Source organism: Mixophyes fleayi, chromosome 9, assembly GCF_038048845.1.
Source record: "Mixophyes fleayi isolate aMixFle1 chromosome 9, aMixFle1.hap1, whole genome shotgun sequence".
NCBI lineage: Eukaryota > Metazoa > Chordata > Amphibia > Anura > Limnodynastidae > Mixophyes > Mixophyes fleayi.
Genome location: NC_134410.1, coordinates 88,023,872 through 88,050,194, shown reverse-complemented (window position 1 = coordinate 88,050,194; position 26,323 = coordinate 88,023,872). Strand labels below are relative to the sequence as shown.

The following is a 26,323-nucleotide window of genomic DNA, read 5'->3' as shown; positions in this document are numbered from 1 at the left end:
TACCATATGGGATAAAAAATGCACTGCCGTTGTGAAATCCAATCCGTAGATGTTTGTAATTAATGATGTACTATTACTTTTGGAGCTCAATCGAGAAAAAAGGTAGATAGCCTGTATCAATGTTCCGAATTCGAATCCACCATTAGGTGCAGTGAGCACCAATAAAAATCATGCTAGTATTTAGAGATTATCAATGTTCCTTTCTTCAAAGGGATCAATCAAGAAGCCAAATAGGGAGGTAGCCGAGAAACGCGTTAGCATTGATACCTATTGAACAATCTACCAGGTGCTGGCCAGCTTACAACTTTGGGTTGATTTTGGATCGTTGCTGAGAACATTTTATTTTGGCTGCCATCTATAACTTACCGGAGCTTTTGGAACAGGACTCACGTTGGAATCTTGGAATCCACGAATTCGCAAAGTGAAGCTAAGTATCCATGCATGTATTTTATTGGTGCCTATCACATTTATTCCAAATTTGGACATTGATACAGATTATCTACAGTTTTTACCGACTTAGCACTCAGGAAAAGTGAATATCGGTAACATCAAAATATCAGCAGTAATCTTTTTAGTGCTTAATGCACCTAATGGTGTATCTCCCATTTGAGACATGGTTATAGGCTACCTCCCTTTTTGGCTTCTTGATTGAGCCCTTTGAAGAAAGGAACATCGATAACCTCTAAATACTAGCATGATTTTTATTGGTACTCCTCTGAAGAAAGCCTTAGTCCCACTGCTGCTGCTGCTGGGGGTGAATTGTCAGCCCAGAGGCAGGTCAAGAAAATCAGTCCTACATTTCAGCAATTAACTGTGAAACAATCATTTGCTAGGGGAAGCAAATATGACAGCAGTCACCCAGTCGCCAAGCGAATCACAGATGCCATGGCTACAATGTTAGTGTTAGATCTGCGTCCAATCTCCACAATAAACGCAGCTGGTTTTTCACAGTTAATTGAGGTTTTGTGTCTGCGTTACAGAATTCCATCGCGACACCATTTCTCCCGTAAAGCAATTCCACAACTATACCAAAAAGTGTGCAAAAATGTAGAGATTGCGCTGAAAAATGCCATTCTGCCCACTGTCCACTTAACCACAGATATGTGGACAAGTGGAAGTAGCCAAACAAAAGACTATATGACTGTGACAGCCTACTGGGTTGGTCATTTACCTTCACCAGCAGGAACAGCAGCAGCATTTACACCACTACGTAACATTTGTCACAGGCAGGCCACTCTTTGTATCACCGGCTTCACTAACAGGCATACAGCTGACAATTTGTTACGCAAACTAAGAGATGTGATTGATACATGGCTTATACCACTTGGACTCTCCCCAGGATATATCATTTCTGATAACGCCAACAATATAGTGCGAGCATTACAGCTGGGTGATTTCCAAAACATTCCCTGTTTTGCTCACACCATCAACTTGGTGGTGCAGAGCTTCCTACGAAATAACCGTGAGGTGCTGGAGAAGCTTTTGGTGGCCCGTAAAATTTCAGGCCATTTCAGGCATTCAGCCACAGCATGTAGGAGATTACAGCAGCTCCAAGAGCAGTTTAACTTGTCCTTCCACCAACTTAAGCAAGAGGTGGTAACTAGGTGGAATTCCACCCTGTACATGCGTCAGAGGATGGAGGAACAGCGCAAAGCCATCCAAGCATATTGCACCAGCCATGACATTGGAAAAGGAGATGGGATGTATTTCACTCTTGCACAGTGGGGAATCCTTTCAGTGCTGTGCAAGGTGCTGAAACCATTTGAAGGAGCGATTTTACATGTGACCCAATAAGTCTATAAATTAGGCGCATTTAAGCATAATGACCATGATTCATGATTCATGATTCAGCAGAGGGAGCCAAACATATTGGACTCAATCCTGTCTGATTCATGATTCATGATTCTGTACATTATCTCCACCGTTTATTCTGTGACGTGCGAGGTGAGTGCAGACTCTGCTAGTTTGGGCCAAGTCATTCCTTTAATTAGACTATTGGAAAAGCAGCTTGAGAAACTGAAGGGGGAGCTGAAAGCAAGCAATTCAGCAAAGTATGTTGGCCTTGTCGATCAAGTACTTCATTCGCTTCACAATGATCCTCGAGTTATTAAGATCTTGAACTCGGATCACTACGTTTTGGCCACTGTGCTTGATCGAAGGTTTAAGACCTACATTGAGTCTTTACTTGTAAATGAGCGAGATGTGAACTTTTGCAAGGAGCTATTGCTCAGCAAGTTGGCCGCTGAACTTGGCCTTGGCTTAACGACGTGTCCTCCTTCACTTTCTCAAGCTGCTGCTGCTCGTAAAAAACTAAATTTCCCAAAAAGAAGCAGGGAAGATGCAGGGGGCAGACCAGAACAATTTAACATCTGGGCTGGCTTGAAGGATTTTTCAAAAAAATGTGTCACCTTGCCCATAACGCCATCCAATACGAGTATAAACATGCAAAGGATGGTGGAGGATTATTTTCAAGAGGTTATTGATATGGAAATGTCAGACAGTGCCTTTCCTTACTGGGAGGAAAAGCAGGCCATTTGGAAACCCATTTACAAACTTGCTTTGCAATACCTAAGCTGCCCACCCTCCAGTGTGTACTCTGAACGAGTATTCAGTACAGCCGTGAACATAGTCAGTGATCGCCGTCGAAGGTTACTTCCAAAAAATGTGGAGAAAATGATATTTATAAAAATGAACTACATCTTCCACCAGGAAGGCCTTCACATTAAAGACATCCAAGCACTGACTGTTCTCTAATGGCGGATTCAAGCGGCGATGAATTGATAGTCTGTGATGATGACGTACACACTGATGAGGGTGTTTGCTCTGATTCACAAATGACACCAATCCCTGTGGAGAGTCCATCCAACAGTGGGATGTCTAATCGTGAGCATTCTGTTAGTGTACCCATAAAGAAGGACCTTTCAGCAGTTCTGCTGATGTGTGCCTTAACAGCCACTTTGGAATTAGAAGAGGATAAGGGGGAGATTTGTGTAGGCGACGAGAGCGCTAATGATGATGTTGATGAGGATGAGGTTGTTTGTGTAAGTCCTGCACCAGTGGCAGCAGTTCTGGCACGTGACAAGAAAAAGGCCATTGTCATGCCTGGGCATAAAACAAAAAAATCCACTTCTTATGTGTGGAATTATTTCTACCCAAATCCAGACAACAATTGTATTGCCATTTATAGTGTATGTTAAGCCACAGTCAGTCGAGGGAGGGACCTTAACCATCTTGGAACCTCGTCTATGTTACGCCATTTAACGAGAGTTCATGGCAAAGTGTTGGGAAAAGCTGAAAGTTCTTCCAAAAAAATTGCAAGCACTCCATCATTAGCTAGGACCCTCCGGTCACCGACATCACGATGGCTACAAAATACACCCACCACACCATCCTCATCAATATCCTCTGTAGCTCTCGTAGTTAGCCCGGCATCACACTTATTAAGGCTGGATGACTCCTGCACTATTATTGATTCCTCTGAAGAAAAACAGAGATAACTGTAAGGCGCTGCAATCATCCTTCGATGGAACTTGTGCTGCTGCTCTTCAAAAACAGAATCGGGATCTGCCAGAAATTAGATAAAAGCTTGCCACACAAAGAGGAGCGCAAAGCATCAAGTATTAAAAAAATTAACTATTTATTAAATAATCAAAAGGTAAAACAGGATAAGCATATAACCATTAGGCTATTATCATATGTTTCAAACAGCTGTATTATAGACAGACCTAGACAGTACAAATTCAAATCAGGATATCGGCCACAAATTGATATCATATGGTACCATATGGGATAAAAAATGCACTGCCGTTGTGAAATCCAATCCGTAGATGTTTGTAATTAATGATGTACTATTACTTTTGGAGCTCAATCGAGAAAAAAGGTAGATAGCCTGTATCAATGTTCCGAATTCGAATCCACCATTAGGTGCAGTGAGCACCAATAAAAATCATGCTAGTATTTAGAGATTATCAATGTTCCTTTCTTCAAAGGGATCAATCAAGAAGCCAAATAGGGAGGTAGCCGAGAAACGCGTTAGCATTGATACCTATTGAACAATCTACCAGGTGCTGGCCAGCTTACAACTTTGGGTTGATTTTGGATCGTTGCTGAGAACATTTTATTTTGGCTGCCATCTATAACTTACCGGAGCTTTTGGAACAGGACTCACGTTGGAATCTTGGAATCCACGAATTCGCAAAGTGAAGCTAAGTATCCATGCATGTATTTTATTGGTGCCTATCACATTTATTCCAAATTTGGACATTGATACAGATTATCTACAGTTTTTACCGACTTAGCACTCAGGAAAAGTGAATATCGGTAACATAAAAATATCAGCAGTAATCTTTTTGGTGCTTATTGCACCTAATGGTGTATCTCCCATTTGAGACATGGTTATAGGCTACCTCCCTTTTTGGCTTCTTGATTGAGCCCTTTGAAGAAAGGAACATCGATAACCTCTAAATACTAGCATGATTTTTATTGGTACTCCTCTGAAGAAAGCCTTAGTCCCACTGCTGCTGCTGCTGGGGGTGAATTGTCAGCCCAGAGGCAGGTCAAGAAAATCAGTCCTACATTTCAGCAATTAACTGTGAAACAATCATTTGCTAGGGGAAGCAAATATGACAGCAGTCACCCAGTCGCCAAGCGAATCACAGATGCCATGGCTACAATGTTAGTGTTAGATCTGCGTCCAATCTCCACAATAAACGCAGCTGGTTTTTCACAGTTAATTGAGGTTTTGTGTCTGCGTTACAGAATTCCATCGCGACACCATTTCTCCCGTAAAGCAATTCCACAACTATACCAAAAAGTGTGCAAAAATGTAGAGATTGCGCTGAAAAATGCCATTCTGCCCACTGTCCACTTAACCACAGATATGTGGACAAGTGGAAGTAGCCAAACAAAAGACTATATGACTGTGACAGCCTACTGGGTTGGTCATTTACCTTCACCAGCAGGAACAGCAGCAGCATTTACACCACTACGTAACATTTGTCACAGGCAGGCCACTCTTTGTATCACCGGCTTCACTAACAGGCATACAGCTGACAATTTGTTACGCAAACTAAGAGATGTGATTGATACATGGCTTATACCACTTGGACTCTCCCCAGGATATATCATTTCTGATAACGCCAACAATATAGTGCGAGCATTACAGCTGGGTGATTTCCAAAACATTCCCTGTTTTGCTCACACCATCAACTTGGTGGTGCAGAGCTTCCTACGAAATAACCGTGAGGTGCTGGAGAAGCTTTTGGTGGCCCGTAAAATTTCAGGCCATTTCAGGCATTCAGCCACAGCATGTAGGAGATTACAGCAGCTCCAAGAGCAGTTTAACTTGTCCTTCCACCAACTTAAGCAAGAGGTGGTAACTAGGTGGAATTCCACCCTGTACATGCGTCAGAGGATGGAGGAACAGCGCAAAGCCATCCAAGCATATTGCACCAGCCATGACATTGGAAAAGGAGATGGGATGTATTTCACTCTTGCACAGTGGGGAATCCTTTCAGTGCTGTGCAAGGTGCTGAAACCATTTGAAGGAGCGATTTTACATGTGACCCAATAAGTCTATAAATTAGGCGCATTTAAGCATAATGACCATGATTCATGATTCATGATTCAGCAGAGGGAGCCAAACATATTGGACTCAATCCTGTCTGATTCATGATTCATGATTCTGTACATTATCTCCACCGTTTATTCTGTGACGTGCGAGGTGAGTGCAGACTCTGCTAGTTTGGGCCAAGTCATTCCTTTAATTAGACTATTGGAAAAGCAGCTTGAGAAACTGAAGGGGGAGCTGAAAGCAAGCAATTCAGCAAAGTATGTTGGCCTTGTCGATCAAGTACTTCATTCGCTTCACAATGATCCTCGAGTTATTAAGATCTTGAACTCGGATCACTACGTTTTGGCCACTGTGCTTGATCGAAGGTTTAAGACCTACATTGAGTCTTTACTTGTAAATGAGCGAGATGTGAACTTTTGCAAGGAGCTATTGCTCAGCAAGTTGGCCGCTGAACTTGGCCTTGGCTTAACGACGTGTCCTCCTTCACTTTCTCAAGCTGCTGCTGCTCGTAAAAAATTAAATTTCCCAAAAAGAAGCAGGGAAGATGCAGGGGGCAGACCAGAACAATTTAACATCTGGGCTGGCTTGAAGGATTTTTCAAAAAAATGTGTCACCTTGCCCATAACGCCATCCAATACGAGTATAAACATGCAAAGGATGGTGGAGGATTATTTTCAAGAGGTTATTGATATGGAAATGTCAGACAGTGCCTTTCCTTACTGGGAGGAAAAGCAGGCCATTTGGAAACCCATTTACAAACTTGCTTTGCAATACCTAAGCTGCCCACCCTCCAGTGTGTACTCTGAACGAGTATTCAGTACAGCCGTGAACATAGTCAGTGATCGCCGTCGAAGGTTACTTCCAAAAAATGTGGAGAAAATGATATTTATAAAAATGAACTACATCTTCCACCAGGAAGGCCTTCACATTAAAGACATCCAAGCACTGACTGTTCTCTAATGGCGGATTCAAGCGGCGATGAATTGATAGTCTGTGATGATGACGTACACACTGATGAGGGTGAGGATGAAGATCCAGATGATGACGATAACATCTTTTTAAAACTTTCTATTTAAGTCTAGGGTGCAATCTACCCCCAAAGAAGAAAGGGACTTGGGGCATTTCCATATCACGTACCGTCTTGAAAGGCTGCTGTTTGGGCAATTTATCCTTAAGGGTAGGGTGTCATACACACAGTGACCCCAAAATGGCTTTCTCCATTTCAATTAATATTGTACAGTCTATAACGGCTGAATTTTTTTGTATTTTCGACAAGTGGAGGGGAGCCTATAGAGACAGAACCAAACTGGCTTTCTCCATTTCAATTAATATTGTACAGTCTATAACGGCTGAATTTTTGGGTATTTTCGACAAGTGGAGGGGGGCCTAGAGAGACAGAAAGCAAACTGCCTTTGTCCATTTCTTTACATATTTAACTATAAGTGTAGGGTGTAATATACATCCAAAGATGATGGCTGCATTGCCAATATGCATAGATGGAGAGGAAGACAATCTGTTTTGTGTGTAGAATTAATGAAGGCTTACCTACCAGGAATTAAACTGTTTTTTTGATAATTTACAATTACATTACTTATCCAAGAAACAGGTGGAACACTGAATTTGGTTATTTTATGCCCAAAAACATTGATTTTCCAACAAAATAGCAAAACAAAACCAAAACACACAATGGCGGTTTTGCAAAACCAAAACACGACAGTAATCCAGATCCAAAACGGAATACAAAACCAAAACACGGGGGTCAGTGACCATCTCTATTTTTAACTGAATTTATATCTGCAAATCATAAATTGATTTAATTTTAAATTATCTAAAATGTACTGATGCAGGCGTCTCATGTAAGTGTAGCAAAGCATATATCTGTGCTTCGCATTCCTGTTTTCTTAGGGAGACCCACATGCACAAAATGTTCATAAAGAAAGCGTAGGACCATGATAGCAAATTAATTATATCTCTCATTTCAGGCTGATAAAATTGTGTAAAAGAATGATGCTTCTACAGCACTGGAGTAGAGATTTCTATGCATCTTTAAAGGTGTAATAAAATGCTTGTTTTTAAAAGGAGAAAAGTGATGTGACTGTTTTCTCACATTTCACAGCTGAAGAGGCCACAGAAGGTCTCATGAGCCTAAGTCCTTCTGACATGAAGAACCTTCTACACCACATCCTGAGTGGAAAGGAGTTTGGGGTGGAGAGAAGTGGTACGTAAACAATTATAATATAATTGTAAAGCTCTGGTGCAAACTAGCTTAAACATTCCAAAACATAGACATAGGGAGCATGTAAATCATATCCTATGGCACATGTTCAACTGTTCAAATATTTCAAATTAAGTTCTTTTAGTATACAATTATTTCATTCAATTTGATCAATGGTAGAGTGCTATGGAAGATTTAGTTCAGCAATAACTTGAGCAGTAAGCTACTCTAAAGTGAATGTGAATGTTTCAACCTTACTAGCTATGAGTGATGTAATGTACTAATGTGATAGTATTGTGTAAAGGATTAGTAGTGCAGTGTGGAAGATAGCAACTAAAGGAGTCCTATTTTCCTATAGTGCGCTCTGTGGACACGATGGCCAGTCCAGCTATTTCAATTCATGAATTGGGAGCTGTGGGAGCAACAAAGAGTGAGAGAGCTGGAATTACGCGATTGAAGAGTGAGATTAAATTGGTGAGTGAAGGAAGAGAAGAATGTATGTAAAATATTGCAGGTTGTTTATTTCACTAAGGATACAAAGTTTGACTATTCTGGTTATGTATGTAGTTACAGATTAAGTAGTGTTTTTACTGTCTGTCTCTTCAAACAGTAAGATCAACTTCTAAAACAACTATGAGTCTTTATACAGATTTATCAATAAAGGAATTACAGAGGATGTTTCCCTTTATGAATGGGGTGTTCTTGTATATTTATTCAGTAGAAATACAGTAAAAGAACAATGTTTTAGATTTAAAATCAATTTATGTGCATAAATGAGAAATTTTGTGTAATAGAAACAAATGAATCATGCCCCAATCACTCAGAATGAATCATTAAGCATACAATAGGGCTGTCCCAAACTTGGCACAAAAAATAAAATTGACAAACTAAACATACATTTCCAATATGAGTCAGAGATAGACAACAATATAACAAGTAAAGATGAGCGGGCTCGGATTTCGCTAATCCGAGCCCACCCGAACAGTGCGGATCCGACGGGATCCGAGCACTGTTCGGGTACTTCCGGCCGCCAAATCAATCCAAAACGAGGCTATGACATCCAAGTCTTGCGTCGGATCTCACGAGACTCGGATGTCATAAATTCCCTGCTCTCGGCCGCCATCTTCATTCTGCCTGCGATCACTGAAGAGGGAGGTTGTTTGGGAGCCCCTGTCCTGCTTAGTTATTTTCAGTGGTTATTTGGGAGATCCTGTGCTCTGTCCTGCTGATCAGTTTAGTGGTGCTTTGTCCAGTGCTCTGTCCTGCTGAGTCCAGTGGTGCTTTGTCCAGTGCTCTGTCCTGCTGAGTCCAGTGGTGCTGTGTCTTGTGCTCTGTCCTGCTGAGTCCAGTGGTGCTGTGTCCTGTGCTCTGTTCTGCTAAGGCCATTGTTATTTAAAAATTATTAAAAAGTAAAAAAAAAAAAAAAAAAACAATTATAAAAAAATATACAAAAATAATAAAAAAAATATATAAAAAAAACTATAAAAAAAGTCTATAAAATTTTCTACTGCAATATATGAATAGGTTCACTGTTCCTGCAGTCAAGAAATATTAGTACTGCAATATATAAAAATACGTTCACTGTTGCTGCTGTACCAAAAAATAGGTACTGCAATTTCAAACTACATTCACCATTGCTGCTGTACCAAAAAATAGGTACTGCTATTTCAAACTACGTTCACTGTTGCTGCAGTCCAGAAATATTAGTACCAGAGATTAAACTACGTTCACTGTTCGATTGGTTTGTTAAAGTGCGAATGTCCTATTTCAACAACATCAGGGTGGGTGCGAGGGCCCAAGGACAATTCCATCTTGCACCTCTAGCAAACTCTTGCAAACTGCCATCCTGTCTGCCACTGCAGTGCCACTCCTAGATGGGCCACGTGTTTGTGCCGCCCACTTGTGTCGCTTAGCTTAGACATCCAGCTACCTCGGTGCAACCTTTTGGACTAAAAACAATTTTGTGAGGTGTTCAGAATAGACTGGAAATTAGTGGAAATGAATGTTATTGAGGTTAATAATAGTGTAGGAGTGAAAAAAACCCAAAAATATGGATTTTGGCACTTTTTATGCTTTTTTAAAAAAAAAAATCAGAACCCAAAATCAGAACCAAAACCTTTCGTGGAATATTTTGGCAAAACAAATCAGAACCCAAAACCTCAAGCTAATCAGAACCCAAAACACCAAAAGTGGCCAGTGCACACCCCTAATAACAAGTGCTTTTTGTATTGCAATTTATAAATGTTTTATAGGGCTATGGGGATTACTACAGATGATACTCTTTATGAGAAATAATCAGATCTTATCTTAAAAAATGAATTGAGCGTGAGTAATACATCCATAAAGTATGTATAGACCAAAGGCAAATAAGATTACCACAATAGAAAAGGGATACTTTTTGTCTGTATAAATGGAAACCTCAAATTCAGAATTTTTATTTAAAAGTCAACATAGTTCCAGCATTATAAAGTGACTTTTTAAAGCATCCCAGTAAATGTAACAACATACAGGTTTTGATTTATGCGATCACAGAATATAGTATATCTGACTTTCTATGTAGGCTAATACATAGTCAGATACACCAATCAGCCACAACATTAAAACCACTGACAAGTGAAGTGAATAACCTTGATTATCTTGTTACAATGGCACCTGTCAAGGGATGGGATATATTAGGCAGCAAGTGAACACAAAAACGGAGGAGGGAAGAGAGTTTTTTATAGGTGCACATAGCTTCTTGTTATTAAAATATAACTTTTATTAAAGATTATTTTATAAAATAAGCAAAATATAAAACAATTTAAAATCAAATGCTGTCTGCACAAATATCTTCTTTATTGGTTGTAGGACTTATGCTGTTAGCAGATATACTGATAACCAGTTAGCAGGTTATTTACTGATTAAGCATTCAAATGTTCAAGTCATGCAGGCATAGAATTTTATATATGCATAGATGAGCTCCGTATCAGGGTAGCCCTATGCTTGTTTTTACCAATATAAGAGCTATCTATATAGTGTCTTAATAAACAATTGTCCGCATTTGGTTATTGAGTTGCATTAATAAGCTCCATATCAGAATAACCCTGTGTTATTCCTATAAACATGAACGCTATCTGTAAAGTGCTTAAATAGCAATATTATGGAAAGTGTATTGCTTTCTGCCTAGATGATACTTCCGAACTAAATATGGGTATATCGGAGTGTCATCAATGTAAACAAGCTTCCAATTTCAATAACATACAATAGTGCAGACAGCGAGGAAGCCGACGCGCGTTTCGCTTAGGTCTGCTTTCTCATAGGCAAGCCGAGACACTAAATTGACACTTCTTAAGTACTCTGCAGGGACACCCCTTCATGGTCACGTGATCGCGACATGGACCAATCATAGTTTATATGGATTAAAATGAATGACGGTGCTGCCGTTTTATTAGATGTCATCATTAGTTATGATAGTACCGCCTTCTGGATTGTTTTATACACAGATTCTCGATCTAAGTGCCGTGATCGTGAGTATATGTTACAATCTATATATGAGAAGCATAAAGGAATACATAATAGTTATATTATGAGCGTTTCACTCTATGAATTTATTTTATATGGGATCATGAACTAATTTCATTGTTGTGAATGCACTTTATATGAAGAGACATATCTGTATAAATTCATTTTCTGATGGGCAGTTCTAATATACCTATATGTATTTATGATAAACAGATGATCAGATGACCATATTGTATATAACAAAATTGTAGCGAATTAAATGTGTTCTTAATTGTTACATTAATAATGGGATCTGTTATTATCTAACCCATCTCCCCAATCGATTTTCCTGAATTAATAGATCTTTTATAAGATCTGTTTTTTGGGGAATACATGGCAGTGTTGTATTTCCTATATCTCATTGTACGATAATTAATATTTTTATTTAGGAATGGTGTGACTTGTAATGATAATCCTTCTATGACTTTCTAACTATTGTCTTGTTGTGGAATAAACCTTTGTTATTTTAGAGATTATACTGATATTTATTGTGTTATTTGAAAAAGAGAAAGGAGTGTGTCTGATTTTTCTAGTAGATAGAGATCTTTATTTGATGTGCAAATTAAACTCAGTGTTAAAAGAAAAACATACTAGTGAAAATAAAATTATTATGAAATTTAAGTGAGGATGAGGTAATAACCACTTCTTACCATTTATAGATTGTGAGTGTTCTACCTATTAGGGTGAATTAATTTTTTATTACCGTATATACTTGTGTATAAGCCGAGTTTTTCAGCACATTTTTTCATGCTGAAAATGCCCCCTCGGCTTATACACGGGTGAACTTACCTGGTGTCGGGTCCCTCAGATCCTAAGTTCCGCAGTGGAACGCATGTGCGTTCCAAATGCCGAACTTCCTGCTTCCTGTCAGTGGAACGCGCGGCGGTAAGTAAAAGGCTGAAAAAGCCCTCTCCTCTCCTCTCCATGAACTTGCTGTTTAAGTGATAATGTAGCACATGCTCAGTCTGTTTGTGACTTTCTCTCTCACTGTCCACGCTGCTTTGATGTACAAAGATATTCACACATACAACAGCTTGTTGGAAAGCCAGTGCATTACTGAAGGTCAGCGGAGGTGATGTGGAGCTTGCATGTTGTGTCGGCCCCTTCTCATCTCAAATCAGAATATTACAAAACATATTTCCATCTTCTGTATTTTACGTTGATCTTTTTATAATTTTAATGAATTCATTCATTGTCAACCTGATTCCGTAGCTGTCTGCAGACACTGGACTTCCGCTTTCTCAGATTCTGCAGACGTGGGCTGGGGCCATGTTGCATGCATCTGATTTCACTATATTCCTTATCGCTAAACCAGTAGGGCCTGTGATGCTTTACTGTGCTAAGGCATGGATAGCGGGCACACCATGCTTTAGCATGTTTTTCTAGAGCTTTTTCCTCCAGTTAAATTTCTACATTTTAAAAGGGCTTCTTTGGACATCAGGGGGAGAATATATTTATCAAGTTGAACTTGCCTTTCAAACACATTACCGTTTTTAATTTGCCCGGCACAGTTGGGCACCTGCATCTCTTTCTAGCTAGACCCTGGTTACTGACAGAAGATAACCTCATTGGGTGGTAGTAAATCATTCTGTAAGTGTCTCCTGGCCTTTGTTACTTCTATCACCTGGATTACAGAAGCTGACCTTAGGCTGTGCATTTACCAGTAGCTGCTGCATTTCCCACCCTAGGCTTATACTCGAGTCAATAAGTTTTCCCAGTTTTTTGTGGTAAAATTAGGTGCCTTGGCTTATATTCGGGTCGACTTATACTCGAGTATATACGGTAAGTGTTATATAATTAATTTAGTGTCTTTAAGGTTTAATACTGTATGATATCTGTGAATATATGATTATCAGGATAAACCAGTTTACTGTCTTCGTTTTAGTTTCTTTATTATATAAACTTAAGTCTGATCCGAATTAAGAAAATGCAGTTTTATTTCTAATGGTAATTACTACAGCCTTATTGCAAGTTGTCCTTTCACTGTTTGTTTAAACATTTTACTGCTAAGGTTTGTTGGGAGGGGTTTATTGAGGGCTTGATTGAAGTACTCTGATCACATGTGTCTGTTAAGCAGATATATTCATAGTAGAATGGCTGCAAAGCCAGTGATGGCTGCTTAGTTAGTGTGTATAGCTCTAAGTGTATAGCTACAAGTGTGAAACAAAAAATTTAAACAGCATAATTTGGAGTTATACCTGGAGTTACACAGGAGGAAACAGGAGAAGAACATTCTGCCTATTAACTCACAAGGACAACACAGTACTCACCTGAAATTCCATATTCTACCTCTGATCTTTTCAACTCACCCTGGCTACAAGCTACATGCATGCATGAGGACTGTTTTGGACTCTGATCTTATTTTCCTCTCATCTCATGAAAGTTTGTTCTATTTGTCAGTTTGTTTTCAATGCAAAATCCACTCTGTTTAATCAGACTGCTGTACTACTTGCTCAACCACTCCCTACCCATGCTACAGTTATTTCTTTAATTCCTCATTTTTGCTATTTGACTACTAGTCCCAATGCTTGCCAAAATATTTTTCTTTCTCTCTTTTCATGGCATTATCTTTTGGACTATATCATCCCTCACCCATCCTGCAACACACACCTCTGTCCACATTGCCCCTTCATTACTTCACTCACCTCTAGTGAACACTCATGAACTCTTTTGCTATTTAAATTCAATAAATTTAACAGCCTCACCCTGCCGCCAGAAACTAAAGGACACACATCTTACAATCATCTTTCCTATCTTTATTCCTCCCTGCTTCTATTAGCTGGTGATATATCACTTAATCCAGGTCCCCCTCACTTCTCCCACACACATATATCTGAACACTACAGAAATCTGGCAAACCTCAAACACATCACCTGTCTCCCCTCTCTTCCAAAGTCCTTTAGATGTGCCCTTTGGAATGCACGCTCTGTTTGTAACAAACTTACCTCCGTACATGATCTCTTCCTCTCATACAACCTCAACCTTCTAGCAATAACAGAAACATGGCTCACGCATTCAAAAACTGCCTCACCTGCAGCCCTTTCACATGGTAATCTCAATTTCACCCACACCCCCAGACCAGTAGGCAGACAAGGAGGGGGGGGGGGGGGGGTTGGACTACTTCTCTCCCCACAGTGCACATTCACATTTCTACCAAGTATCCCTTCACTCACATTCACATCTTTTGAAGTACATGCTGTTAGGATTTTTAGCCCATTCTCTATGCGCGTTGCTGTCATCTATTGCCCCCTGGTCCACACCAACAATTTTTTGAACACTTCTCTGCATAGCTCCCTCACTTATTATCTACTGATATCCCCACCATCATCATGGGTGATTTCAACATTCCTATTTCTAATCCACGTTCCAATGCTGCTTCCAAACTACTCTCTCTAACCTCCTCACTTGACCTCTCCCAGTGAATTGAATCTGCTACTCATCAGGATGGCCACTGTCTTGATCTTGTTTTCTCTAGACTATGCTCAGTTTCTAATTTCCTTAACACTCCTTTCCCCCTCTCGGATCATCACCTTATTAGCTACGCGCTCACCCCCAGTTCTTTACCCTCCCTGGTGTCAAACTCTTCCAAGCCTCCTCGTACCCGCAGGCAGGCCCGGTGCTCCCATTAGGCAAGGTTAGGCACTTGCCTAGGGCGCCGGGCTCTGGAGGGCGCCACAGAATGGTAAATTACTTTAACACTGTGCGGCGACCGCTGACCATACCTATCACGGCCGCCGCACAGCATTCAGATGCACAGGGAGGGGGGAAGAGGCTATTGCTCACCACCGCCGCCTCTCTGCTCCGTCTCCTCCCCTCCACTCACTAGTGTCAGTGAGTGGAGGGGAGGAGACGGAACAGAGAGGCGGCGGTGGTGAGACAAGGTAAGGAAAGACCTGGCGAGGAGGGAGGAGGGCGCCGATTTTTGTGGGGGGGGGCGCCGATTTTGTAAAAATGCCTAGGGTGCCATGGACCCTAGCACCGGCCCTGCCCGCAGGAATATCAACGCTATTGATTTTCAACAGTTTTCCACCTCTCTCCAACACCTTCTCTCCCCAATTTCTACATTCTCCTCCCCTGATCGGGCAGTACCCCATTTTCATCAAACCCTAGCAACTGCTCTGGATCAAGTGGCTCCAGCGACACTACATACTTCTCGTATAATTCGTTGCCAACTGTGGCACACTACAGTGACACGAACTCTACAAAAACTTTCTCGTAAAGCAGAACGTCACTGGCGTAAATCTTGTGCCTCTAATGATTTCATCACATATACTGATCCTACAGAAATGCTCTGGACACTGCTAAACAATCATACTACCGATCTCTCATCTATGCTCAGGCTTCTAACCCCAAACGCCTCTTTAACACATTTAACTCTCTTCTGAATCCTCCCGCCCCAAATCCTCCAACTAACATCAGTGCACATGATCTTGCTTCCTATTTCAAGGACAAAATAGATAAGATCAGGCTTGAAACGGTATCTCCCTTGACAAGCAATCTACTCAATTCCTTTGTAGCACCCTCTGACACTCTCTCTTCATTTGATCCCACAAAGGAAGTTTCTACTCTCTTCTCATCTTCCTACTCTACCTCCAATCCTCTTGATCCCATTCCCTCACAAATGGGTATGTCCCTGTCTCCTGTGCTCATTCCCCCTCTAACTAAAATCTGTAATCTATCTCTTTCTCTTTCTACTGGTATTTTTCCATCTATATTCAAGCATGCAGTGAATACTCCCATTTTAAAAAAACAGAATTCTGACCCTAACTCTCTCATAAATTACCGCCCCATCTCCCATAGAAAGTTAAGCAAAAATCCAACAAATGTCATCTTAAAATCTTATCAAGATCTCATAAAGGAGGCTTTGAACAATGGTCATATTAGTAAGAAGGACTATGAATTCCTATGGGTTGATAATCCAAAAATATCTACCTTCTATGTACTCCCAAAAATACACAAAAATGATAGAAAGCCTCCAGGCACACCTATTATTTCGGGCATTTACAATCTTACCGAAAAGGCCAGTATATATGTGGACATACACTCGAGAGAATTCGTGTATATTCTACCCTCATACATACGGGATACATTAGATGTCCTAAGCAAATTGCAAAACATCACAGTAAAAGAAAAAAAATACATGGTTATGTACCTGTGATGTCGAGGCATTCTATACTAGCATTGAACATTCTATGGGACTCAGAGCAGTTAAGGTATTTTTGGAAACAAAAGTGAACAATGAACACAATAACTTCATTTTAAACCAACGGGGCATATTCTTCCATATTTGACAGAAGGGCTAAAGAATTAAGCCAAAGACTCTCTAAAAGAGGATACAGTAAAAAACTCATTGGTAAATCATATAATATGGCAAAAAATCTAAACAGGGAAGAATTGATCTTCCCAATAAAAAAGACAAAAAGTGACTCCCAAAAAGAACAAAACAGATTCATCAGTACATTCAACAACAAATGGAAAGATATCAATTCCATAATACAAAAGCATAGCCACATTTTGAAACTGGATCAGGATTTGAATGAAATCATAGGAGATAAAATAGCCACAAACTGGAAGGCAATTCAGAATTGGTAGAGTTGGATGAGACTGCCTCCTCTAGCAACCAGGGGAATGGTCTCTCCAGCATAGAGGGGACCAAAGTTACTCAGGGACCCAGGCAGATTGTGGTGGTAGAGGATTCAATTATTAGGAAGGTATATAGGGCAATCTGTTACCGGGACCGTGCATGCCGAACAGTGTGTTGTCTCCCGGGTGCTCGGGCTCGGCATATTGCGGATCGGGTGGACAGATTGTTGGGAGGGGCTGGGAATGACCCAGCGGTTTTGGTGCATGTTGGCACCAATGACCGAGTTAGAGGAAGAAGGGGTGTCCTAAAGAATGATTTCAGGGACATAGGTCGCAAACTTAAGGCAAGGACATCCAAGGTAGTATTTTCGGAAATACTACCTGTGCCACGTGCTAGTCCAGGGAGGCAGCGGGAGATTAGGTAGGTTAATGCGTGGCTAAAAGATTGGTGTAGGAAGGAGGGTTTTGGATTCTTAGAGCACTGGGCTGATTTCTCGGTCAGTTGCCATCTTTATTGTCGTGATGGATTGCACCTGAATGAGGAGGGGGCTGCAGTGCTAGGGGAGAGGAAGGTTGGAGGAGATTTTAAACTAGGCGGGGGGAAGTGCAAGCAAGGATTTATGGGATAGACATTGAGAGTAGTAAGGAGGAATTTAACAAGAGTAAAGGGGGTGGAGAGGGGGGAAAGGGAAGCATAGCCGATAAGAAGTGCCCCTTTTTAAAGCAAAAAGAAATACCTAAGGGAGGCAATAGACTTAAGTGTATGCTTGCAAATGCAAGAAGCCTGACAGGTAAAATGGGGGAGTTAGAACTAGTAGCAATGAATGAGCAGTATGATATTATAGGTATTACGGAGACCTGGTGGGATGATACACATAACTGGGCAGTCAACTTGGAAGGCTAGTCTCTCTTCAGGAGGGATAGGGTAAATAAAAGGGGAGGAGGAGTATGTCTTTATATTAAGCCAGAATTAAAACCAAGTATTCAGGAAGTTATATACGAGAATATTGATGATAATATAGAGGCATTGTGGGTGGAAATATCCAGCGAAGAAAAAAGTTCAGAGAAGTTGCTGATAGGGATATGCTATAAACCGCCAGATATTAGTACGATTGAGGAAGCCCAACTTCTACAGCAAATTGAAAAGGCTACACAACTAGGTCAAATTTTAATTATGGGGGATTTTAATTATCCGGACATTAATTGGAGTACTGAGACCTGCGGTACAGCTAGGGGAAATAGGGGTCTGAGCACGCTAAAAGACCATTACATGTCTCAATTAGTAGAGGAACCAACTAGGAACCGGACTATACTGGACCTAGTAATAACAAACAATTTAGACGTAATATCAAATATTCAAGTAAAGGAGCACTTGGGAAACAGTGATCATAATATGGTCTCATTTGAAATTAGTTTCCAGAAACAACGGTATAAGGGATCAACTAGGACTTTAAACTTTAGAAAGGCAAATTTTAATATGCTAAAGGAGTCTATAAAGAGCATAGACTGGGACAAAGCCTTTGAAGGAAAAAATACGGAAGAAATGTGGGCTGTCTTTAAAACGTTGTTGGAAACATACACGTATAAGTTCATTCCTTTTTTTTTTTTTTTTTAAAGGTAATTTTATTAGAGTTTTTTCAAAACAAACAGTGAATTTGACATATACCAAGAGATAAACATGGTGTATACATATAAAACTCCAAAATGCTTACTCGCAATAAAAAGAAAGATTTGGAGTCATTATCTATAATCAGGTATGATATACATATGAAGGAAAAATGTTGTTTGTTTAAGTTTTTTTTTTTTTTAAAAGGGAGGGGGGAGACCAACAAAAGGGAGGGGAATGTTTTAGGGGAGGGAGGGGGGGAATGTTCTACTCATTGCTTTATGTATCAGATTACATGGAAAAAGAGCGTGAACCCTGGTAATTTTATGAAGGGCAAATTAAGTTAGTCCTTTCCACTTCCCATATGTGTAAAGAACCTTCTTAGGCCCAGCGGGGATATTAGTCAAAACGACAGATACTTGTCAAACGGTTGTCAGGGGTGGCTCAGCGTCATAGTAACTCGTCCAGGAAGACCATGTTTTTTGGAAGTTCACAGGTTTGTCTTTGAGAAAAGCTGTGATTCTTTCCATCCTATAGATTGACCATACTTTATTTGTAGTGGCTGAGAGCGAGGGGGGAGAGGTATTTTTCCATAGGGCGGCAATTAAACATTTAGAGGCATTTAATATATGATTGATTAGTTTTTGTGTGAAGCGACCAGTGTCCGGGATCTGTCTAGGAAGAAGTGAGTATAGTGGGGACTCGGGCATTTCAACCTGTGTAATATCCTTAATGAGATTACGAATTTGTTGCCAATAGGGTCGCAATTTAGGGCAACACCACCAAACGTGCAACAGGGTACCCCGCAGACCGCAACCCCTCCAACATCGGTCGCTAGACGCCGGGAAGATAGTGTGGAGACGAGAGGGGACCAAATACCACCTATAGAAGATCTTGTAAGAGTTTTCTTTTATCCTAACTGATATGGATGACTTAGCTATGTTAATTCTCACTTTTGACCATTCTTTAATAGTCAAGGTCTCCCCGGTGTCCCTCTCCCAGGCAAGCTCATGAGGGTCTTTCTCAGGCTGGCCAAAGTTATTAATCAATTGATACAAGGTGGAAATTAAGCCCCTCGATGTCGGGGAACGGCGACATAGAGATTCTAGAGCGGAGCATCGGTCCGAGGGGAGAGGCGCTTTTAAGGATCTATATAGATGCCTAAGCTGAAGATATTGATAGAAGATTTTTTGGGGTAAATGTAATCTTCTTTGCAAGTCTGAAAATGTAGGGAAAACCCCAGCTGGGACTAGATTCCATATAAAAAGCAAATTATATACGGACCAGTAATGAAACGTTTTATGATCTAACCCTGGTTCAAAGTTCTTATTGTTCCAAAGAGGAACAAGCAATGGATAGTCAGATTGCAACTTATAAAATCTAGTCACTTGATCCCAGATTGAGACCGAGAAACGAGCAGTCGGAATCAGGGCTAGACGTCTGGTTCTATGCTGGGATGGCACCCAGAGAAGGGAATATGGAGAATATAGCTGTAATATATCTGCCTCGATCTGTATCCACACTCTATATTGAGGGGGTGAATGCCATAAGATACATTGTGCCATGTGTGTAGCTCTATAATACTTTATTATGTTTAGGAGACCCAGTCCTCCAGAGGTTTGATGTTTAGAGAGTATACGTATTCGCACTCTAGGCTTACATCCTGCCCATACAAATTTAGATACCATTTGCTGAAGATGTTGGAGGACATGTAAGGGGACCTGAATTGGGAGTGTTTGCCACAGATAAAGTAATCTGGGCAATACATTCATTTTGACAGAAGCCATCCTGCCAATCCAGGAAATATGAAATTTGTTTCATTTTATTAAGTCACCCCTAATTGTATTAATTAACCTAGGGAAATTGGCCGTATATAGAGAGGAGTAACTCTTAGTTAAGTATATTCCCAAATATTTGATCTTATTATGTTGCCACCGAAATTTATAAGTGGTTTTAAGTTGGGTGATATGTTGAGGGACTGTCACGGGCACTAGGAGTCTTTACCCAGGTATCACCAGATGATGGACTTACCAGAGCAGTATAGTTGGTATTATGGTACTCTGGTAGCGGGGTGATCACGGAACGGGAGACAGCAGATGGTAAGAGAATGCTCGAGGAAAGTCTATGACTAGCAGCACTGGTAATAGGTGGATAACTGTACACGAGGAACTGGATGGGCCAGGAAACGTGAGGGTAGTCAGTGGTCTGCGGATTGCAAGTTGTACCACTGCTATAGTGAAGGAATGTCCAGAAGTAACAAGGAGGTGATGAGAGTCAGCGGTCTGCGTATAGCAAGTTGTACCGCTGTCTGGGTGCAGGAATGGAATCCAGGTGAAGGTATCCGGGGAGTCAGTGGTCTGCGTTAGCAAGTTGTACCACTGCTATGTGAAAGGATACTGGAAACAGGTGACTCAGGGAACAGGGAACAATGGTCTGCCTCTAGCAAGTTGTACCACTGAAATATATAAGTGAGGAGCAGCACGGGGAGATAAATGCAATGCAGAGTATACACGGGCACACTGAACTTGATCCCACGATGATAGGCACAAAATAATAATAACTGAGCAGCACTGCACAAATATACAAAGTCACAAGAACTATCCACGCTAAAAGGAAACACAGTCAAATGATGGCAATAGTCTCAGTGGATAGGAAACTCCGGAGGAGAACAACTCAGTCCTGCAAGATATGCAATACACCAGCACAGTCAATGAGAAGTATGCATACCGTGGTTCAGGAGAGCAGGCTGTCAGAGAGAGGTGCAGGGATACCTGAACGGCTGGAGGCCGACAGGAATGCGAAGTCCCAGGAGGGTGGAAGCGGTAACCAAGTAGGTGCAGCGCACGGTAGGTAGACCAGCGTGGAATTAAACAATACTCAGGAAGCAGTAGTATATAGAACTGGACACCTGGAGAACACGGGAGAGTTGAGGCGGTCTAGCTGAGATGAAAGCAGCGGGGCGTTGATCCGATGCAGACAGGCGAGATGACACAAGCAGGAACACTGTAGAACACGGAGACAGCGGATCGGCTGGCTGCAGACACGATGAGCACTGGAGAGTTGCGATGAGCAGGATACTGCAGAAACCCGAAGGCAGCGGATAGGAATCAGCTGAGCAGTCACGATGAAACACGGGAGAGTTGAGGTAAGCAGGGTACTGTAGAAGCACGGAGGCAGCGGATAGGAATCAGCTGGTGCAGTCACGAAGAAACACAGGAGAGTTGAAGTGGTTTGGAAACCACAAACGAACAACAGGAATCGGCAGGAGCTGAATACACGAGGAAACACAGGAACTCCTTCAGAGGCTCATGGGGAATGAGACTCCAAGATCAGGCAACGAGGTATTGACCTCAGGTGCTTTAAATAGGGAGTGTTGCCTGATCAGCCAATTAACTAAAAGGAACATGTACTGAAGGCTCGAAAGGGCTGCACATGCGCAGACCCTCAGGATGGTGGACGGCCACGGTTCCTAAACACACGAGAAGTAGCACTCACAGTCCGGTGAGTGACAGGGACATTAAGGTCTAAAATTTCCGACTTGTCCGCATTAATTTTATAGTTTGACAGGGAACTATAAAGCCAAATTTCTTTGAAGAGGTTAAGCAATGAAGTGTGTTGGCTAGTTAATGTGAGTATGACATCATCAGCATATAGGGCTATCTTATTATCTCTAGAACACGTAGGAATACTCGTGATTTCTGTGTTGTTTCTGATTCTAGCTGCTAGGGGTTCCATGATCAGGGCAAAGCGTAAGGGTGATAAGGGGCAGCCTTGACGAGTGCCATTACTTATTTTAAAGGGTGTGGATGTGAGGCCGTTCGCTAAAACTGAAGCCGTTGGGTTATGATAAAGCGCCGAGATCCCCTTACAAAAGGAACCCTGGATCCCCATGCTTCCCAGAGTCTGCTGAATGAAAGGCCAAGCTACTCTATCAAAAGCTTTCTCAGCATCTAAAGCAACCACCAAAGCAGGGAGAGACATATTATTAGCTACGTGAATTAGGTCTATTATCCTTCTCGTATTATCCGATGCTTGCCTTCCTGGGACGAAACCTACTTGGTCCGGGTGAACCAGTGAGGGGAGAACACCACCAAGTCTGTTTGCTAGGATCTTAGCAAAAAGTTTTAAATCTACATTGAGCAGAGAAATGTGTCTATAGTTACTCACTTCTGTCGGATCTCTGTTTGGTTTAGGTATTACCACTATCCCCGCTCCAGTGGTGGCTCCATCAAATTTGTTCCCACTAAGAACCGAGCCGATTAACCCTGAAAGCATGGGGACCAGTTGGCGAACAAATTTTTTGTAATATATGGAGGAAAATCCGTCCGGACCTGGGGCTGATTGACGCTTCAACGCTTTAATGGCCTCCTTAATTTCTTCTGAGGTAATCTCTGCATTAAGAGTTGACAATTGACTTCTACTGAGTTTGGGTAAGTGACAGGAGCGGAGGTAGTTTTTAATATTTGCTTTAAGCTGGACCGGATCTTCTATTTTTGGTCTCAAATTGTATAGAGAAGCGTAATAATCCCTAAACCGTTGAGCGATCTTTTGGGGATCATAAAGAAGAGAACCCATAGAATCTTTTAGCGTCATTATTCTGTTGCGAGTTCGACGGGCACGGAGTTTGCGTGCCAAGATAGTATCGGCTTTGTCGCCTTTTTCATAATACTTTTGTTGTACCCACAGAAGCGTTTTAGCTGCCTGTTTTGATAGTATTTGATTAAGCTGTCCCTTAAGAGAGAGAAGTTTTGAGTATAGTTTCTGTTTAGGATTTATTTGGTGACGAGATGTAACTTGCTGTATTTGTTGCTCGAGTTCGCGTATGCGCTCTTTCTCTTTCTGTTTTTGTTGCGCTGCCAATCCGATAAAGACACCGCGTATGGTGGCCTTATGGGCTTCCCATAGAATAGACTGTGATATCTCGGGGGAAGCATTTTGTGAAATATACTCGGTGATAGCCTGAGATATCTGAGTGATATGCTCTTTCTTAAGAAGTAATGACTCATCAAGACGCCATCTAGGGCTTGATTGTGAGAGCCGAGGTAAGAGCAAAGACAGCTCAATTGCCTCATGGTCAGACCAGGACACCGGGTAGACCTGGACATCTCCCAATTTCTGGGTTGTCTGGTGATCTACAAAAAAGTAATCTATTCTTGAATACAGATTATGAGGGGCCGAGTAATGAGTGTATTCTCTGGAAGAAAGGTATAGAACTCTCAAGGCATCATATAAATTGTATAGTTTCAATTGATCTTTAAGCCTGTCAGGCTCCTTAGTGTGTCCTGGAGAGATATGAGTTTGGGTGACCTATCTAGTGTTGGGTCAAGGATAGTATTAAAGTCCCCTCCTACTATAGTCATACCACCCGCATGAGAGGATAATTGCTGAAAGAAATCTGCGTAAAAAGCTCCCTGCTGCACGTTTGGGGCGTATACTGAGGCTAAGGTTATGGGACTCTGATTCAAAATACCTTTAAGAATGACATATCTACCAAGAGGATCAGATGTTTGCGATTCAATAGTCAGAGGTACTCTACTATGTATCAATATTGCTGTACCTCTGCGTTTTGCATTTGCAGAAGAGTAAAAAGCATGTGGATAGGATTTAGATGTCAATGAGGGGTGTGGGTCTTTTGAAATATTGTAAGGCCATTGTACGCTTATTCGGTGAGTTAAGACCGTTGACATTGAGAGATATTATTTTAAGACTCATGGAGGATATTTATGCAGGAATAGCACCTCTTTAACAATGAGGATGAAGCTTTTATTTAAATCTAGTAGCTGGATGTGGGGAATGGAAGATACATAAGGAAAAAGGGGATGGAAATGTATTGCGGTCCTGAACTCGGGGCGAGTTCCAGGACCTAGGTAAAAGAGATGTGGCGGGTTGCGTGACACCATCTCTTTGGTAGTGGAAGGTTTGGCGGGGGTAGTGGAATTTTGTGGAAAATGTCATATACAACTAAGAAAATCTGTGCTCAGTGCACTTTTAAGGCACATGTGTGTGGGCGAAATAAGCTTGGGTGCGGGGGACTGCACAGGTAACTATTAGAACAAAGTGATACGAGTAGCACAATATAAACATCAAATCTAAAAGCGTCAATATAGTTCTAACATATAAACTTTTCAACAATGTGAACAAGAACTGTAAACATATTCTATGTAAATTCCGGAGAAGACCGGAGTAAATACTAGTATACAAGTTAAGACTCCATGTCTATTTTTAGGATCTAGAATTGGCCAGCGTCCTTCAAGGGGAGAGGGTAGGGAAGGGAGAGGGGGAGGGGGATAGGGAGAGGGACGACAAGGGAAGAGGGGGAAGGGATCATGGAAGGGGAAGAGGGCCGTTGACCTGGATGCTAATAACTGTATCAAAAAGTTATTTAGTCTAAGAAATTAGGAAAGGCCTATAATCTATTTTTACATAAGCTTCAAGTATTAAAGCGGACACAATGAACCTGTGTGAAACATTAAACTAATTACGTATAAACAATCATAGTCATAGTTAAGTTAGTATAATTACTCAAACCTCGTGAAAAGTGGGGCCTAATATAGTAAATAGACTGGAGTTAGTTTATGTCCATGAATCACGCTTTTTTCCAGGATGGAGTCGGGGCCGACGTCTTCTGTCCCGAAGGAGAAGCTAAAGTAGATTGCTCAGAATCCTGGATAAGGTGAAGACGTCTGAGCAGATCAAGACCCTGTTCCGGGGTTTTCACCAAGTGGTTACGTCCATCTTTGGAGACAATTAGTTGGAATGGGAAGCCCCACTTATATTTTATCGAGTGGTTGCGTAGAACTTTAGTAACATTAATAAGGTGTCTACGTTTTTTCAATGTGGATGGCGCCAAATCCTGATACAGCTGTAGGTGCGATGCAGAGTAGGAAATCGATTGCACGTTTCTAGCTGATGCCATTATTCGTTCTTTAGTCTTGAAGTAGTGGAAACGTATAATTATGTCTCTGGGAGGCTGGTCTGGATTTGGTTTTGGGCGAAGGGCTCTGTGCGCCCTATCTAAATTAAGTAATTCTTTTGGTATATCAGGCAACATTTCAAGGAATAAGCCCTCTAGGTATTCGGGCATTGCTTCTGCAGAAATGGTTTCCGAGACGTTTTTTATCTGGATGTTATTGTGTCTGTTTCGGTTCTCTAAGTCTCCAGTTGATCTTTAAAAGTGTTGAGTTCCGCTCGCAATTCAGCTATCTCTGTGTCTGTTGTTTGCTGATGTTTAGAGACTGCATCCAGCTGGTTTTCTACAACATCTGTGCGGGTACCGAGTTCTGCTATTTCTGAACGGAGCTCTGATACAATTGCTCTCATTTCTGATTGGATTGTTTTTGTGACAATAGCCATCACATCATTATGGGTAAGTGGATTTTCAGGTGACGAGTTGTCCTCGGAGTCTGAACCTATATCAGCAGTATCAGACAATGCTTTAGAGCGGCCTCCCGCCTTTTCGAGGGCCTTTATAATGGAATGTTTTGGAGTATTACTTATTTTTTTATTTTTGTGAGACATATTAGCGAGCGAGGAGTGACCCCACTCGTCACAGATTAAACGTAGAGATTAGATACAGCAACACTTGAGTGTACAGAACAAGACAAAAAGAAGAGGGGGGGCCTCCCAATCTGTGCAGAAAGATATACGACACTTTTCTTCAATACATCAGAAATATACAGTGCATCCCGCACCCCCTAGTGTTAGAGTCAAGGTAACATTGCTATAAAACTTACAGTTGCAAGTTGTAGAGGAGCTCAGAATGACAGAGGTAAACCGGATATCTTGATGTTTGCAACTTCAATAGTTG

At 41.3% G+C, this 26,323-nt stretch overlaps 1 protein-coding gene across 2 annotated transcripts in view; it reads left to right on the top strand.

The window, feature by feature from the left end:
- Nucleotides 1-26,323, top strand: part of PHKA1 (phosphorylase kinase regulatory subunit alpha 1) — a 237,486-nt gene that overhangs the window by 164,347 nt on the left and 46,816 nt on the right. For both annotated transcript variants that reach the window (XM_075184634.1, XM_075184633.1), the window contains exons 27-28: nt 7,689-7,790; nt 8,146-8,261. In XM_075184634.1, the coding sequence (XP_075040735.1) occupies nt 7,689-7,790; nt 8,146-8,261 (218 nt within the window). The remainder of the gene's footprint in view (nt 1-7,688; nt 7,791-8,145; nt 8,262-26,323) is intronic.